This window comes from Melanaphis sacchari, unplaced genomic scaffold (assembly GCF_002803265.2).
Source record: "Melanaphis sacchari strain LSU unplaced genomic scaffold, SCAv2.0 Contig0_pilon_pilon, whole genome shotgun sequence".
In the NCBI taxonomy this organism is placed as follows: domain Eukaryota; kingdom Metazoa; phylum Arthropoda; class Insecta; order Hemiptera; family Aphididae; genus Melanaphis; species Melanaphis sacchari.
Window position 1 is genome coordinate 6797758 of NW_020270366.1, and position 16726 is coordinate 6814483.

Below are 16726 nucleotides of genomic sequence, written 5' to 3' on the forward strand. Positions count from 1 at the left end.
TTAACAACAATATTACTTTTTATTTACATTTTGAAAATATTTAATACCAAAGAGTACTTTTAAAAATTCAATTTTACTTTAGAATTGTTTTTGAGACCCCTAAAAGATACTGTATCGTTTTATGAGATAGGTAACTACAATAAAAATTTAGCAAACTAAAAAAATGATTTTTGATTTTATCAACAGTTTTTTCTAATAAAAATTACTGACAAATAAAAAAAAATATTAGCAACTGCGGTTTTAACAGGGCTTTATATAAATCTACTTGAATATAATGATTAATTAACATTTCTGAATTTAATATTATAACAATCAATAATTCTTGGAAATATAATGAGTGACCACGTCATGTCCAGTTTTTGTAACCTGTCCAAATATATTTCAAATTAACATTCTATAATCTAATCATTCAATACCTACATTTAAATAATAAAGTGTAAAAAAGTTAACAATTTTAATTATTCTATCTTTAATAAAATAATGAAATCTTGATCTCCAAGATTCTTGTTATATTGTTATATCTATATATTTATCAACGAAAAAAAAATTTTCTTTGTAAAATTTCGACTCTACTCTTTTTAATACCATTACATTTCTACCTCTTCCAGATGATTTTTACCAGTGGTGACAAAATATATCTCCTATACGGCACACTTTGAAAAAATATTGGAGATCCCTGAAATATATGACAATTTAAATAATAACACATCATAATGATTATTTAAAGCCACAAACATATTCAAGGGTCCCAGTATTTAGCGGAAATTCAATCTCAAAAGAATAGTCATCGGAACATCAATCCAGTTTAATATATAACAACGCCACCGTTGACTTCAAGAAAAAAATAAGAGTTATTTAAATTGACGATGTTAATGGTGGATGGTGGGTTAGGACGTAGTGACTGACAGCGGTGTGCAAATCGACCGAACTTCACCACCGTTAACAACACCGATGCCAACTTCCACACAATATAATAATGATCTAACCGGTTTTGCAACAGATGACGCTGCCACCACGACGCATGGAACCTCACAGGGACCGCCAGACCAACAAGCCCTAAAGCAATCAAAACACGAAACAAACGATCAGCCACCACCGCACATGTTATGACGGTAATATGTACAGCGCGCGCACGCGTGTCTGAAATACCGTGTGGAGTGTACACCAGAGAAAAGGACGATCGGAAGTGACCTGGGCGGGGGACTCTGGAAGAGCTAAGGTGACCTTGACGATAGAGGACAATGCCCGCATCAAGGTTTCCAACGCCGCTACTAGTTTGGACATGTACACATACAGTGCGCACGCGCAAGAGAACATGCACCGAGACTCCTACACGAAACACAACGTTACGAATTTACGATATTGTGTGCTAGTGAGAGTAGCGTTGAGTTTCATGATCTTTTTTCATCTTGCACTTTTATCTGAAGTTTCATAATAACAACGACAACGTGCATGATGCATACTCAGTGAACAAGAACAGAAAAAGTGACGACGACGAAATCATAAAAATTCTAAAAATATATCGCGATATCAACCCCCTCCTCAGACACGGTTACAAAAAAATGTGAATGAAGAGGAGGGTTACCCTAAACGAAACAGAAATAAACGGTGAAATACGAAGTCATTCCCTTTACACGCCGACATGCGATGATCACCCCAAAACACTCGCAACTTCGACCCTCCGGCCGAGGAGCGTCGTCCATGCAGCGTCGCTTGGCGTGGTAACACGGCAACCGGCCGTGAGATTACATCATCACGTAAACTTCGGCAGCGAAAACGTCTGTTTATTATTAAATTTCGCAGTCTCTTCACACATATCACAGCCACCAAGCAACTACATAAATATTTATATGATATATAAAATAAATATGTTTTTAATACATTATTAAGTAATAAAGCACATAGAAATATACTAACATACAAAATTTAATACATCATTCATCAATTTGAAACTCTCGCGAATCACATTAGAATATTATAAAATACCATTATTATTAATAATCGATTAAAATAGTTAGTAACTGTCAAGTTTTTGATAATACACACTTAACTAGATATATATATATATGTATACTTTCTATTATTAAATTCAATAGATAACATAAAAAAAAATAAAAATAACACTATACACAAACGTATGTTACAATTATTATTTTTCATTTAATACTCATAAATATTGTTTTTGTTATAATACATGATACAAAGTTATTTAGATTTAATTAAAATATATAATATTATCAATTAAACTCGCAAATAATAATACATACAATTCAACAAAAAAAAATCAATTAAGAAAATAGAAACAAAAATACTATAATATTAAATAAATCAATATTTTAGTATCTTATTATTTTCAATTATATGAGTTATATAGAGATAGTAAATATTCCAGAATATGAACAAGTTATTAAATATTATCTAACCTTGATATTAAAAATTAACTCGAATTAAAATGAAGAAATTATTAAATTAATATTAAATATTCAAGTATAAGCACCTAATATAACATAATATTATGTTAAATATATTGAACATAATATCTATAATACTCTATAATAATAACTATCTAGGTATCTAATTAAACAATTATATCAACATTACATTAATTTGAAAATTAATTCTCAATTTTTTATATTTTTTAATAACATAAAATACATACATAAATTATTTAATTTTTACTACTTTAAAGTGATGAGAGAACATAAAAAAACACGCTCCGTTCAGAACCTAAAAATAGGCATCTTATTAACAATAATATAATTTAATAAAATAAGTTTAAACCCGGCTTATTAATTTCGTCTAAGTGTTTTCCATAGTCCATAGTATAGACATCAATTCGTTATTTTAATGATTTTAAAATCATCAGAAACATTAATAATTTTATGTACTTAAATATTAAAAAAACTAACAAATTAGGTACTTAGCAAAAACTCCTTATCCACTAATAACTAGTTAGGTATTTCCTTATATAAACGTTATCCACAAATATATTTTGGTAAACCAATCCGTAGCTATATTTTAAATAATAAATTTATGTAAAAAAAAAAAAATTAACAAATTGTGAGATTTATAATAACCAAATGACTGAATAACTGAGCAAAAAAATTATTTACGAATGCGATTGAAAAATTAAAAAAAAAAACTACCTGTTCTAATTTTTTCCACATAATTTATTTGATAAACAAATCCGTAACTTCAATTGTTTTAAATCATAAATTTATGAACAAAAATAAGTATTAAATAGGTTTAAACAATAGCGTTAGAAATTTAAAGAAAAATTGCGTTTAAATAGGAAAATATAATATAATATTAAATTCAAGATTATTTTTTAACCGTAGGGTTGTCTAAACAATAATTAAATACTTAAACAATAGGTCAAACATAATTTACTCATATAAAGATTGTCGACATGCTTTCCTACGTAAACAACCAATCGAAAACTTTAAAAATTTTAAAATTATTAATGATCTTAAATTTTAAATTTGTATAAAAAAAAACTTAACAAAATAATTTCATGTACCTACTTAAAAAGTTCAAAAAATTTTTGATCAACTAGTAACTATTTATATATTTCCTCGTAGTAATGTTTTATGTAATCCACAAATATATCTTAGTAAATCAATCCATAACTTAAATATTTTTAAGCCATAACAATCTTACACTTATAAATAACAAACAACATATTAAAGTTTATGTTCAAATAAATTTATTTCTTAGTAAAATCAACTTATTGCAAAATATCCCTCATACTAATATTGTCCGCAGTTTTCCTTGGTAAACCAATCCGTAACTTTAAATTTTTAAAATCATAGGTAATAGTAAATTCAGCAAAAACAAACAAATATATAAATAATTAATTAATTCAAAATCAGTTCTTAAAAATAATTACAAAGCATAAGCATAACTAGTTTCCTCATATTAAAATTTGTCCGCATATATTTTATTTGGTAAACCAATCCGTAACTTTAAATTGTTTAAAATCATAGGTAATAGTAAATTCAGCAAAAATAAACAAATATATATACATTTATAGTATATAATTAACTTATTTAAAATTAGTTCATAAAAATATATAACTTAATAATAATTACAAAACATAAGCATAACTATTTTCCTCATATTAAAATTTATCCGCATATATTTTATTTGGTAAACCAATCCGTAACTTTAAACTTTTTTAAATCATAGGTAATAGTAAATTCAGCAAAAACAAACAAATATATAAATAATTAATTAATTCAAAATCAGTTCTTAAAAATAATTACAAAGCATAAGCATAACTAGTTTCCTCATATTAAAATTTGTCCGCATATATTTTATTTGGTAAACCAATCCGTAACTTTAAATTTTTTTAAATCATAGGTAATAGCAAATTCAGCAAAAATAAACAAATATATATATAATTAATTAATTCAAAAACAGTTCTTAAAAATATATAATTTAACAATAATTACAAAGCATAACTAGTTTCCTCATATTAAAATTTGTCCGCATATATTTTATTTGGTAAACCAATCCGTAACTTTAAATTTTTTTTTTAATCATAGGCTGTTATAAATGTACTTAAACAAACTAGAAATAAATGTTTTCATAATATAATATAGTATTAATTAGCAATAACTAGTTAACTACGAATAATCACCTCATATTTATAATATCCGCAAACTTATTTGGTAAACCAATCCGTAACTTAAATTGTTTTAAATCATAGGTGATTATAAATTTATGAACACAAATAAGTACGTACCTAATAAAGTTTTAACTAAATTGTTAAGAGCTTTTAAAATAAATCATTGAATTTAAAAGTAAATAGTACCTAAATAAATATAAATTATTTTAATGTAAAAGGTCATGGCACTACTGTTAAATATAAGTTGAATACAATACTATCTTATAATCGCTTACATAATATTTTTTTAAGGCTATTATCTTTAACAATTAAGCTCAACTATAATTCACTATAATTTACATCTAATTATAACACACAACTATATCAAAACATAAAATACAAATCGATATATTTATACATTAACCCAATTTGTAAATAGTTTATATTTTTACGAGTTAAGAATTTAAGAAATGTCCATTATGCGTAACAGTGATAAGTATGATAACATTGATAACAATTAATACTAAGATAAATGAGTAAAAATATCAAATCCCGTGTTTATAGAAGCCAAAGTTTGTGATAGAAACATTTATTAAAGTATTCTATAAATTATATAAAAATTAACCTTTAAAAAGATATTTAAGTGTTTGACAGAGGGCTTCTATCATAAAATTAGTTAACTACCTAAACTTAATTAACTAATTTATTAATTTTTTATAATCTTATTATTTTATTAAGCATAAAATCTCTTTCAGTGTGTTTGATAGATAAATCGTCACATCTGCACACCTACGACTAATTTAGGATAATATTACACAGCTATAATACGTAGATATTAGAATGTGTTTACGTCTTCTTGATAAAAACCAACAAAAATTTTGGTTGTTTAAATTCAAAAACATTCGTATCTGTTTAACACATGTTTAGTATGTACGAGGACCAGGCCAATGAGCGATAGAGGGGGTTCGTGTTTAGTTTACTTTTTAATATATTACATCCTGTCTAGGATATTATTTTTATACAAAAATAAAAGTACGAACAAAAAAAGTATAAATAAAAGGATCATAATAAAACATATTATTTAAAAAGCTATGAGACTAAAAATAATCGAAACTAAGTCAAAGATGATTCATTTGAATAGATGATAATAAAATTAATAATCAATTAGTTTGAAAGATGTTAAATGATTTACTAGTATTTTTACAAGATAAAATATATCTTCTCCACAGTCAAAAACCGTAGCATTTTAACGATTATTATTTTTTATTTATTTATTTGTGCATTTAAGTTGAACTAAAAATTAATAATCAAACTAATTACACAAATCATACAAGTTTCCAGTTTGTAAACATTTTATACAGTGAAACCTTCCAAAACCTGAATATTACGTAACTAATAGAACACGATTAATTTATCAAAAAAATTAAGGATACAAATTGTTACATCTCATGTACCTACTTACATAACGATTATAATCAAATGTTTTTCTAAAAATTTTTTAAAATTGATCAATAATTTAGATTAATACTATATACAAATCTTAATGTAAATCATCCAATAAGGATAAAATAATAATATAACAAAACATAAAAGTATTATATACTACAGTAGCAGAGAATGCAGAATAACACGAGTAAAACATAAAACACGTGGGGTAAAAAAACATAACCACAGTAGATTGATACCTCGAATTATTGATCAGGCGTACCGCCCAGTAAGGTTTCCCACAAACTCCTGCGGAGAACCCGACACCCACGTGTTGCACGCTCCCTGCCACAATACTATTTCATTCGCCAACCGGCAGTTTCCCTCCACCCTATACAACATTCTACACTCATGCGGTGAAGGGGAGGGCTCAAGAAATAACCACGCGAGTAGCAAGCACTCACAGGTAGACGGTCAAACTTAAATACATCAGTCTAACGGCCTACTAGGTCGATTGTCTTTTATTTATTCACTAATAGTATAGACCTAAAAGTAAGAAATTGCACTATAAAACGCTTTTCGCATTAACAATGTTGGTGTTACAGCGGATAATTAAATGAATAATAATGAATTTACCGATTACCGTTTACTCAGCGCTCAACCAACTAACTACCAACTTCCTACTAAAATAATTCGAAGTAAACAAAAATTGCTATGATAATCACCTGAATTGTGAAACAATTAAAACAAAATACCTATTAGTAAGCCATGAATTAAAATATAATAAAATGTAATTTATAGGTGAAACCGTTCAATCGTGTATAGTAATACTTAATACTAGAATAGCAAATAAATAATAATGAATCATAATATTATTAGACAACATTTTTTAAATAAAATATAAAAAATGAATATTATTTTTCTAAACATACTAATAGAATAATTTGTAAAACAATAAATATCATTAAAACTTTAAAGTTTATTTTTAAATAAAATTTAAAAGGAAGACAATTATGCTATAAATAGATATTAATTTTATGATTAAGAAATTTATAATACGGTCTTGGGAAAAACAATAAAACATTTTAAAATACTAAAGGACAAAGGACCCACACAAAATGTTCAATGTTAAAATTAAAATATTTGATTCTTTTATAAAAATTATTGAGGTTTTCTAAAACGTGTAGCTGCTGTAAGCACATTATTTAGGTTATGTTAAAATTCAAGTTTCATACATAGATATTATGAATAATAATTAAAATTTACCCTATTTTTACATCAGGGACTAAAAAGTTACGTAGTTAAGTGCACATACAGAAAAAACAAAAATGACTTTTTGAAAATAACACTTATTTTAAAACTATTACACGATTTATTTTAAACTGCATACCTCATTAATTATATTAAAGCAGACCTAAATACCTACCTATACTACGAAATTTAAAAAAATGAGTATTAAAATTTTAATATTTTACCAATTAATTAGGTATGATATTATATAATTTTCCTAGTTTACGTTTATTGTATCGTTTAAATTGTTTAATGCCTTCTAACTAAACTACTAAAACATATAAGAGATATTATTTCGCAGTAAACAAAATTATCCAACTACTTGGCTAATACAACGTGCAAAAATCCAACGAAAGTATTGAAAAAAAGTCACTAAATTTAATTAAGCGAGTAGCTTTTATACATTGATCTTGATCAATACATTAAAAAAGGTATTTTTATATAGAAATAAACATATGAATGTATGTTAATGAATATATTGATAACTTAATGCAATAGGTTTTTAAGATACCAAAATTACTTATAACTACTTATCAAGTATTTTATATCATAAAAATTATGTTAACAATTGTAATGAAACCATTAAAACATTTTGATAAACAATGTAATCATATTATCATAACAAATTGTTTACGAATGAATAGAAAGTAAAAGGAATTAGGTTGACTTAAGGCCAACATGAATTTGTTTTTCCATCACAAAATAATAATTCTACATAATTACAGGAAAATCGAAGTCAAAGATTTTTCGTATACTTACAACAAAAATAAAATCAACCCAACTAAATCAAAATTTTTTTTATAAATGAATTAATTTTAATCATCCCGGCGTTTAGGATAACAACAATGTAATTCATTTTTAAATACTTTCTCCCATTAATTTGTCTAAAAATGTAGAAAACAATTTTCTGCTCGAATGACATTGTGATTTAGCAAAACGACAAATGTAACTGTTCACTCGTAAAAAAAACCAAAAAGAGAAATAATAAAAGAGAAATCCGGGGCTAGACGATTTTAACAGCGGGTGTTCACTGTTCACTACTGAAGTACCAAACACATCCCCTAACAAATATTAAATAATTCAGGAGAAACGATACCGACAACAGAACCTATAAAGATATTAACTATCTACCTATGCTATAGCACACATGCACAGCAACGAGTCGAACAACGGAAACCGTACAATTCATACAAAAGGTGTGAGAGAACACGCACGAGGAGGACAACGCTGCTCGTCTGGTCTGCGCCGCACGGCAACAATGAAATCATAACCTCAAAAAAACATACAATTCGGGAACGCATATATATTTTATATATATATATATATCATGTCAACCAAGGAAACGTGTGTAACGATGGGATGGGATAATAATATTCGACGTGTAATATTATATATTTAAACGAACGTGCTTCCGAATTTACGTATTATAGACCGCTTGATGATAGCGTTCGCATTTCACTATACGGGATACCGGAAGGGGTAAACACAAACGACGTCTGTCCAAGACAATAATAATAATCTAATATTACGGGTCGAGCGCGTTGGGCACGATTTTTCTGAGCCAGACATTGTGTGCGAATATACGAAACTGCATAACGACGAAATGCGAATACGTCGTCGTCGTCACCGCTGCTGTTTTCTAACCTTGAAAATCGGTCTAGCGCGCGCAAACACACGCGCCCACCATCGACAGACGACCACTCGCTAGAGAACAAAAGCATCGGCCAACCGGTAGACAACCAAATCACACTCGATGGTAACCTAACGTGGTGGGGACACATTTCATCGTTATTATAACGCGCACGTGATAGGTATAACAATGTTAAATCACTGGTGTAATATCATAACCGATTTCTCATCACCGACGATCGCCTTGCGACTGTGAAATACACTACCAATCGCTCACCATTTCCGTGCCCATGTCTTTCATGGTTGTCGGTTGGAAATCCTGCGGGTCTCCTAGGCGATACCACAACGGTGTGTGGGTGAGCTGTTCGTCTTCTACCCTATCACGACCGGCTCACGACCACATGTACGCTTATAGCACCGCAGTGTGCTCAACGCGAAATACGGAAAACTCGTGTACACATATGACTATTATTATGTTATTAAACACTGATACTCGCTCGTAAAACACGTTGCTTAAAAATATTTAATTACTTTATAAAAATTATATTTTTACACAATATTTAGAGTGATACGATTGCAGGTAAAGGGAATACGATTGAGTGAGAGAACCGTTTGCCGAATGCGAAATGTGTCCGGCTAATCAATAGCAGTAAATAATAATAATAATAACAATATTGCAGTGAAATCACTCGGTTAACGAACGCACCGGGACGACAACATCTCGCACGCGAACACGGGACACACACTGACACTGGCGCGGCGGCTTGGGGCTGCGGCTGCGGCTGCCGGTCGCCCGCCACCCACCGACCATCAAACCCGGTAGAACCTACTAGCGCTCCTCGCGCATGCTGGCACAGCAGAATGTTTTTATAATAATATATAATAATATAATGCTTAACAATATTATACCGTGATATTATTATTTATATTTGTATATTCCTCCAAACAAGAGTTCAAAAAACTCGTGAACTGTGCGCTGACGACATCACATAATCAGCATTTTGTCTTTAAAAATTGAATAATAATGTTTTGCTTTGTATGCGCGATACAATCAAATGACGATAATCATAAAATGTAATACGACAGATAACAGCGACGTCAGTCGATAATATAGATTATAGACTAAATATAAAACGTTACAAACGATCTTCGTCAATTTGTTCGTACAGCGAGACTTCTCTTCTTCTACAGCTCTACCGTCGTCACTATTATTACCATTTACTTTCGATATTTTCACGGATATTAACTCTCGGAAAATAATATATTATGTAATAATGTTATTATAAAAGTAACTACGATAATATCGTATAGTATTGTGGAGTCGTAGTAAAAATGCAGAAGAAACCATTGCACCAGAACGCACGATGCGCGTGCGCGTTTGTGTCGGCACAACAGGTAGACATGACGACACGCGCGCGTCAGAGAACCGGGACTCGGGACTCGGGAGACATCCGGAGACAACGGAGGTAAGTACGACGACGGCGCACGGTCGTCATGATACGCGACTGTCGAGGATGGCTCCGCGACGGGCGTAGGACAATCGCCAAACAGCCACTGCGACACCAACGCGTTGTTCGTTCTGGTCATCGACATCAGACATGTTTTCAACGCGATGAAAACCAATACAACATAACTATGAACAATAATGTTGTGTGTGTTGCACGTGTAGCGATGTCGGGACACGGCGACTTCTAATCACCAACATTTTCTTCGATTTCGAGTGTCGGCGGAGGACAGCGTAACGTTTTTCGCGTATAAAATTCCAACTATTCCTAAGATAATCGACCTTAATCAACGGCACACTGCGTACAAAATGTGTAAAAAAACACATAACTCCACAGTGATAATCGCCCGGCAAAATAAATATTTTAATTTACTCATATATTCTTAAAATTATGTTTGCAAGATAATAAATTGCGCCTTATATTGTTGCTAATTGCTATGGTAACTGTAAATAAATCAATGACGTTATTTACGGGTATAGTTACACTCCTAATATATTGTTCACAGTTATCTCCGTATGTTTGATCCGTCTAATATCAATATATATTATATAATATATATAATATTAAATACAAACAACGAATACAATATATAAATGAATATGAGCTACTTTCAATTGTTTTAAAGTACACTTCAAAATAATAAAAATAATGCACACAGTTTGGATAATAAATAACAAATATTAAACCAACATAATAAAATCGCTTATCTTATATTATAATAAAGTTGAAAACGATGCGAAAATTTCGCTTTCTTTTTTTTTAAACTATAAAAATTAAACATTTTAATATTATTTTAGGCAAATTTTATACCATAATGGTCATAACTCATAATTATTAATATAATGTGCAGATACTACCTTAAGAAATATAGATAATAATTATTTAACAAAATTATCGTTACTAGTTAAACATAGTACTATTTACTAGTCCTAAATAAAATCAATTATTTTTTATCAATTTTGAATTTTTTTTATGTAAGTATTCACAAATAAATTTAAAAAATTAATTAACAAAATATTTTCCAATGTTTGTCGATTAAACATACATGCTTATTATTATCAAGAGGATAATAATTGTGCACTGTTTATTTTCTCTCTGGCCAAAGCATAACATGAACAAAATGCATTTATACAAAATCATATTTTTGATGTTTTTAAGTAATCATAGAGTAAAAACACATATTACTTAAATTATAAAAGATAATATTTTTGAGGGTTTAACATATAGAATTTACATTTTATAATTATTTAATTTGATATTCAACTTAAAAAATAAAAAAATAAAAACTTATAAATTTAAATAATATTTGAAATTGTTCTGAAACAATATTAAGGCAATTTAATTTATCATACTTTCAAAAATATTTTTCTCTATAATTTTTGTTATGGGTGATTTTACTTTAACATTACTCAAAAGCATCAAAAAAATTAATCTGTGTAAATGTGTTTTATCTATATTACACGTGGGTCAGAGAGAAAAAACAAACAGTAAGCTGACATCATCTTAAATTATCAATTTGTACAGCATAATAAGTAATTAAAAATTTTGCATTTGTAAAAGAAAATTTATACTAATGTAGTTATGTACTTAGATACTATGCATACATACTTCAACTATTGAATAAAGTAAAAGAGTATTATAAAATTTTTAACCAATAAAAATTGACTAAGATTTCAACAACTAAAATTAAATCAATAATGAATAAATAATAATAATATTATAACAATAAAACTAATAAATCATTTTTAGGATTTTAATGAAATATTGAAAACAAAATTGTTTTATTTAACTCTTCAAAACTGTATGTTCAGTTAGTTTTATAAAGGTTCCTTATAAAATATTCAATATCTGATACTTCCACACCTTGATTCACATTTTAATTGATTGTTTTGGCTTTTGAGAATATTTTTTTTTTTTTATTTACTTATGTTATTAAGAGTCAAATAGTGATTGCCTACATGGCTACTATAATTAAGTATACTGAAGTTAAAAACAAATAGAATACTTACTTCTCCATTTCGCATATGTAAATCCATAGTATGTTGTTGTTGTGTTGACATAATTGCATGAGCTGAATTATGTGCCATTGATGAGTTTGCTAAATCTGCCATATGCTGCTGATAAGGATGTAATCCTGGAGGTGCTCCATAAACATACTGCTCAGCACCACCTTCTCCAGACTAAAATATAATGTAAAAGGTTTATTGTGAGTTATAAAACTAAAAAAACATCAATGATTTTAATTTCATGTCTATGCAACTATTAAAAAACTAAAAACTATTATAAAATAAATATTAATACACAATTGTATCATGGTAGGTACAATATCACTATTAAATGCCTTAAATAACTTAGACGTGCAACAATAATTTTAATAGATGAAAAAATTATCTGCATGCTAATATTTTAAATAAAGCACATGTCTTAACAATAAAAAATTTGTTTTTTTTTTTAACAATATTCATAAAAAGTTTATGTAAATATCCATTATAATTTGCTTTAACTACTTAAAATATTTAATTTAAAAGATATTTTAATAAAATTAAATAATAAATACAGTACTTAAGAAAAAGAAAAATATGATATTTTAAAGACTTTAATAATATTTACAATTAGCTAAAAGTACCAAATATTTAGAATAAAAAACTTATTTCACAGGAAAAAAATATAATATTACTGAAATCTTCAGAAGTTGCTTTTAACTTTTTTGATTATGATTTCTGTTTAATGTTATTTAAAAGTTCTACACTTAAAATAGTATAACATTTAAAGGGGAAAGTTGACTAGAACAAAGTCTTAAATACCAAGTTTTAGAGACAAGAAAAATTAAATATCGATGAAGTAATCAAAATATATCAGTGACAGTTATGTAAATATTTTTAACAGCAAAAATTAAATTAAATATTACAGATGTGTTATTTCTTTTGGTTGTATGAAAAACTATGATATAGTGTTATCAATAATAGTTTAATAAAGAATTGTTTCTATGTTGTCTGACGCAAATAAAAATTGTAAATGATATTCATATGAATACAGTAATACAAATTGAGTGAAATACTAAACTAAGATATTGGATTTTTATTGATATAAATATATAATAGATTCAAATAGAGAGAAAATGGATCTTGATCAATTGGAGATGTTGATTAACTATCCTACACAAATAAATATGATATAAATGTTTAATTTTTATTAGAGCAAGGACTTCTATATATTTGCATATTACTTTTGTTTAACTAAATCATATGCTTAATAAGAACACAATACATTTTAAACATTTGTGATTAAGCACTCAAAATTGTTACTACGTGTTTTTAAGTTTAAAAGACATATTTTTGATTATAAGAGCATATTTTAAGTTTCAAGTGTATATTTTGATAGTATATCAAAAATTAAACATTTCAATAAATATTTTTCATGAATCAAGGACAACAATTAAATTAAACTATAAATTTGCCATAAAGATGATAGATTAATTTTTATCATAATGGTCAGTTGGTAAATTAGATTAGACCTGTGTTGGCTGTATTATTGGTTTTTTTTTATATATATACATATAAGAAGCAGTTATATAGCAAATTAAATTTAAAAAAAAAATATTTTTAAAAATGTAATTTTTTTTTTTAGGGTATTATTTTAATTTTATAATGGATAAGTGCATATTTGATGATTTGTTAGTGCACATAAGTAAAAATATTATTAATATTTTTATAAAACATGTATTCAATTGTTTATTTTTAAATATAACTATTTAGGTATAACAGTTATTTATTACCTACAAAATATATTTAAAATTGTATGTATTAGATAAGGATCAGATAAAGATAAGAATGTAATACCCATTAATTTGAGGGATGGAGGAGTAAACTGTCAATCCTAAAAATATTATATCTAAATACATCACTATACACAAACACAATTTAGTATCCTTGTTATATTAGGTGTACTACACACAATACTTGACATCTACCACATATATACTGAGTCATTCTCACTAAATCAATAATGACAGCGATTACACTTTATCCTAATCAAAATTCACTTCTATTTTAATAATATAAAATTTACCTGAGTAGAAATAATCATAGTTGTATGAAATAATTAGTTACAGTTTAATTCGTGATATACATATGTATTATACATGATATACATTATTCTGTTTTAACATTGTTCACCAAAAATTTCAATTTAAATATTAAATTGAAGAAAAATAATACTATATTTAAAAAAAAAAGAACTTATGCAAATTGATACTCCTTTCCTTGTGAACACTATGGCTCTTTAATATAACTTAATACTTATAAAGAACAAGGAGAAAACCAAATCATGGAATGATGCACAAAGAAAAGTTGCTAATGGACTCAGTCTGTTCATAAAAGTAAAACTTGTTTCACATACAATAATAAAAACCATAGATGTAATAGTGACTTGTCATTGTTACAAATTTTAGAACTTGCTTATTATTGGTGTCTATATATACCATAAAAATATTAATAAAGTATAAACGTTATACAATATATATAGTATAACTGGAAGATTTTGTCATGACATACTTGTAGCTGCTTCCAAAAAAAGAAGAAAAAATATAAATACAAATGCCTACTAATGATTAAGTCAATGAATATCTCAATACATATTAAAAAAAAAAAAAAATATATAACAGAGAATAATTATTAGGTAATGATGGAAATGTGGAAGTAGATATAAAGAAGGTTAATTTTATTAATAAAAATTATGGTAAAAAACCTATTGTTTAATGGAGGTTGAGTATGTATTAAGAAGACAAAAATAGTGTTATACAGAAAATACTTCGTTATAAAAAAAAAGAGAAAAGAGAGACACCACACATAAAAATTAAAAAGAAATTAGTATAAAACTAATACACTTAGACAAATGACAAATGGCTTGCATATTAGACTATAGAGACTAAAGGGTATATATAAATATACAGTTAACCACTCTCACATTTGCTGCCATCATAATTAGCAGTTGGTGATTTCGGAAAAATGATAAACCTACCAACTTGAATATTTTTTTGAAACTTCAAATCATATTGAAATACATAAAAAAAAATGTTTAAAATTAGTTTTTATTAATATGTAATGTTAAACTGCTAAAAAATAATAAAAATAGATAATTATATTAAAAATATCATATTTATATTATTTGTGTATAATTAAATGTGTTGCGAATAATATTTATAAATAAATATATTTTATTATTTTAAAATAGTTTTTACACACATGTATTTAAATATAAAAAATATTTGGTGAACAACACATGAAAAGAATTGCACACAGTTGCATTTTTATAAATAAATTAAAATAAGTCAGGTTTTCTCAAGACTAAAATATTTAACAGAAAAGAATAAATAAAGAAAAAACAGATAAGTTGAGTTATCATTTTATATACATTTTTAGATTTATAGTACAAATCAGTGGAGGAATTTAATTAAGAATATAATTGGCAAGGTATTTTAAAAAAATGCGTCAGTTTTAGATATAATTTCTGTAAAACTTAAAAATAAGTTATTTGTTATCAACAAACATATTTTATATTACCAATTACAATTTAATATTACTCATTATTCTTATTTTTTTAATAGTATATTGCCACAAAACAAAGGTTGAGAAACACTGTTCTAAAAGACATTAATTATCATTATTATTATTATTAAATATACATCAGCAGCAACAACCATTGGAAATATCAGAAAATATAATGATAAATAAGCGTATCAGAACATAAAAAACTCAACTATATAGATAATACTTAAATAATCGTAATTCCAAAATTTAAGTTTTTAGGAAAAATATATTAATATTTTCTGTTAATTTTATATGCAATGATTACTTTTTAGTTTTTTAATAATTCACATGATTAGAAATTGGTAGATTATATTATTTGTATTAGAATAATAAAAATTTTACGAGATACATCAAATCCATTGAATTATCATGAATTCATAGTCTATCATAACATACATTTAAATATAGATAACATTTTGCTAGAATAACATAATATATATATTAAAGTATTTACTTCAAAACTTCATAAATTGAGTTTTCAAAAAAAATTATTATGCTTAATAAGTTAATTCTGTTTTACTTATTTGAAAAAAAAAAACTCAACTTCTAACTTCTCAAAATAACCATCAAAATTAAATAATTTTATTTTAAAATACCGATAAACATTTTAAAGCTATTTAAACCCAATTAACTAATAAAAAAACTGTATCCTATCTACGTGCGTAAAATATTCTCCTTTT

The 16726-nt window shown here is 26.8% G+C and overlaps 1 protein-coding gene across 11 annotated transcripts in view; it reads right to left on the reverse strand.

Annotated features, from left to right (window-relative positions):
- The window catches only part of LOC112599487 (maternal protein pumilio), a 97930-nt gene that overhangs the window by 77269 nt on the left and 3935 nt on the right, over window positions 1-16726 (reverse strand). For 10 of the 11 annotated variants that reach the window (XM_025346443.1, XM_025346434.1, XM_025346451.1 and 7 more), the window contains one exon: window positions 12468-12638. In XM_025346443.1, the coding sequence (XP_025202228.1) occupies window positions 12468-12638 (171 nt within the window). Of the gene's footprint in view, window positions 1-9230; window positions 9692-12467; window positions 12639-16726 lie in introns of those variants that run through there. The other variant, XM_025346481.1, reaches the window with a different exon arrangement.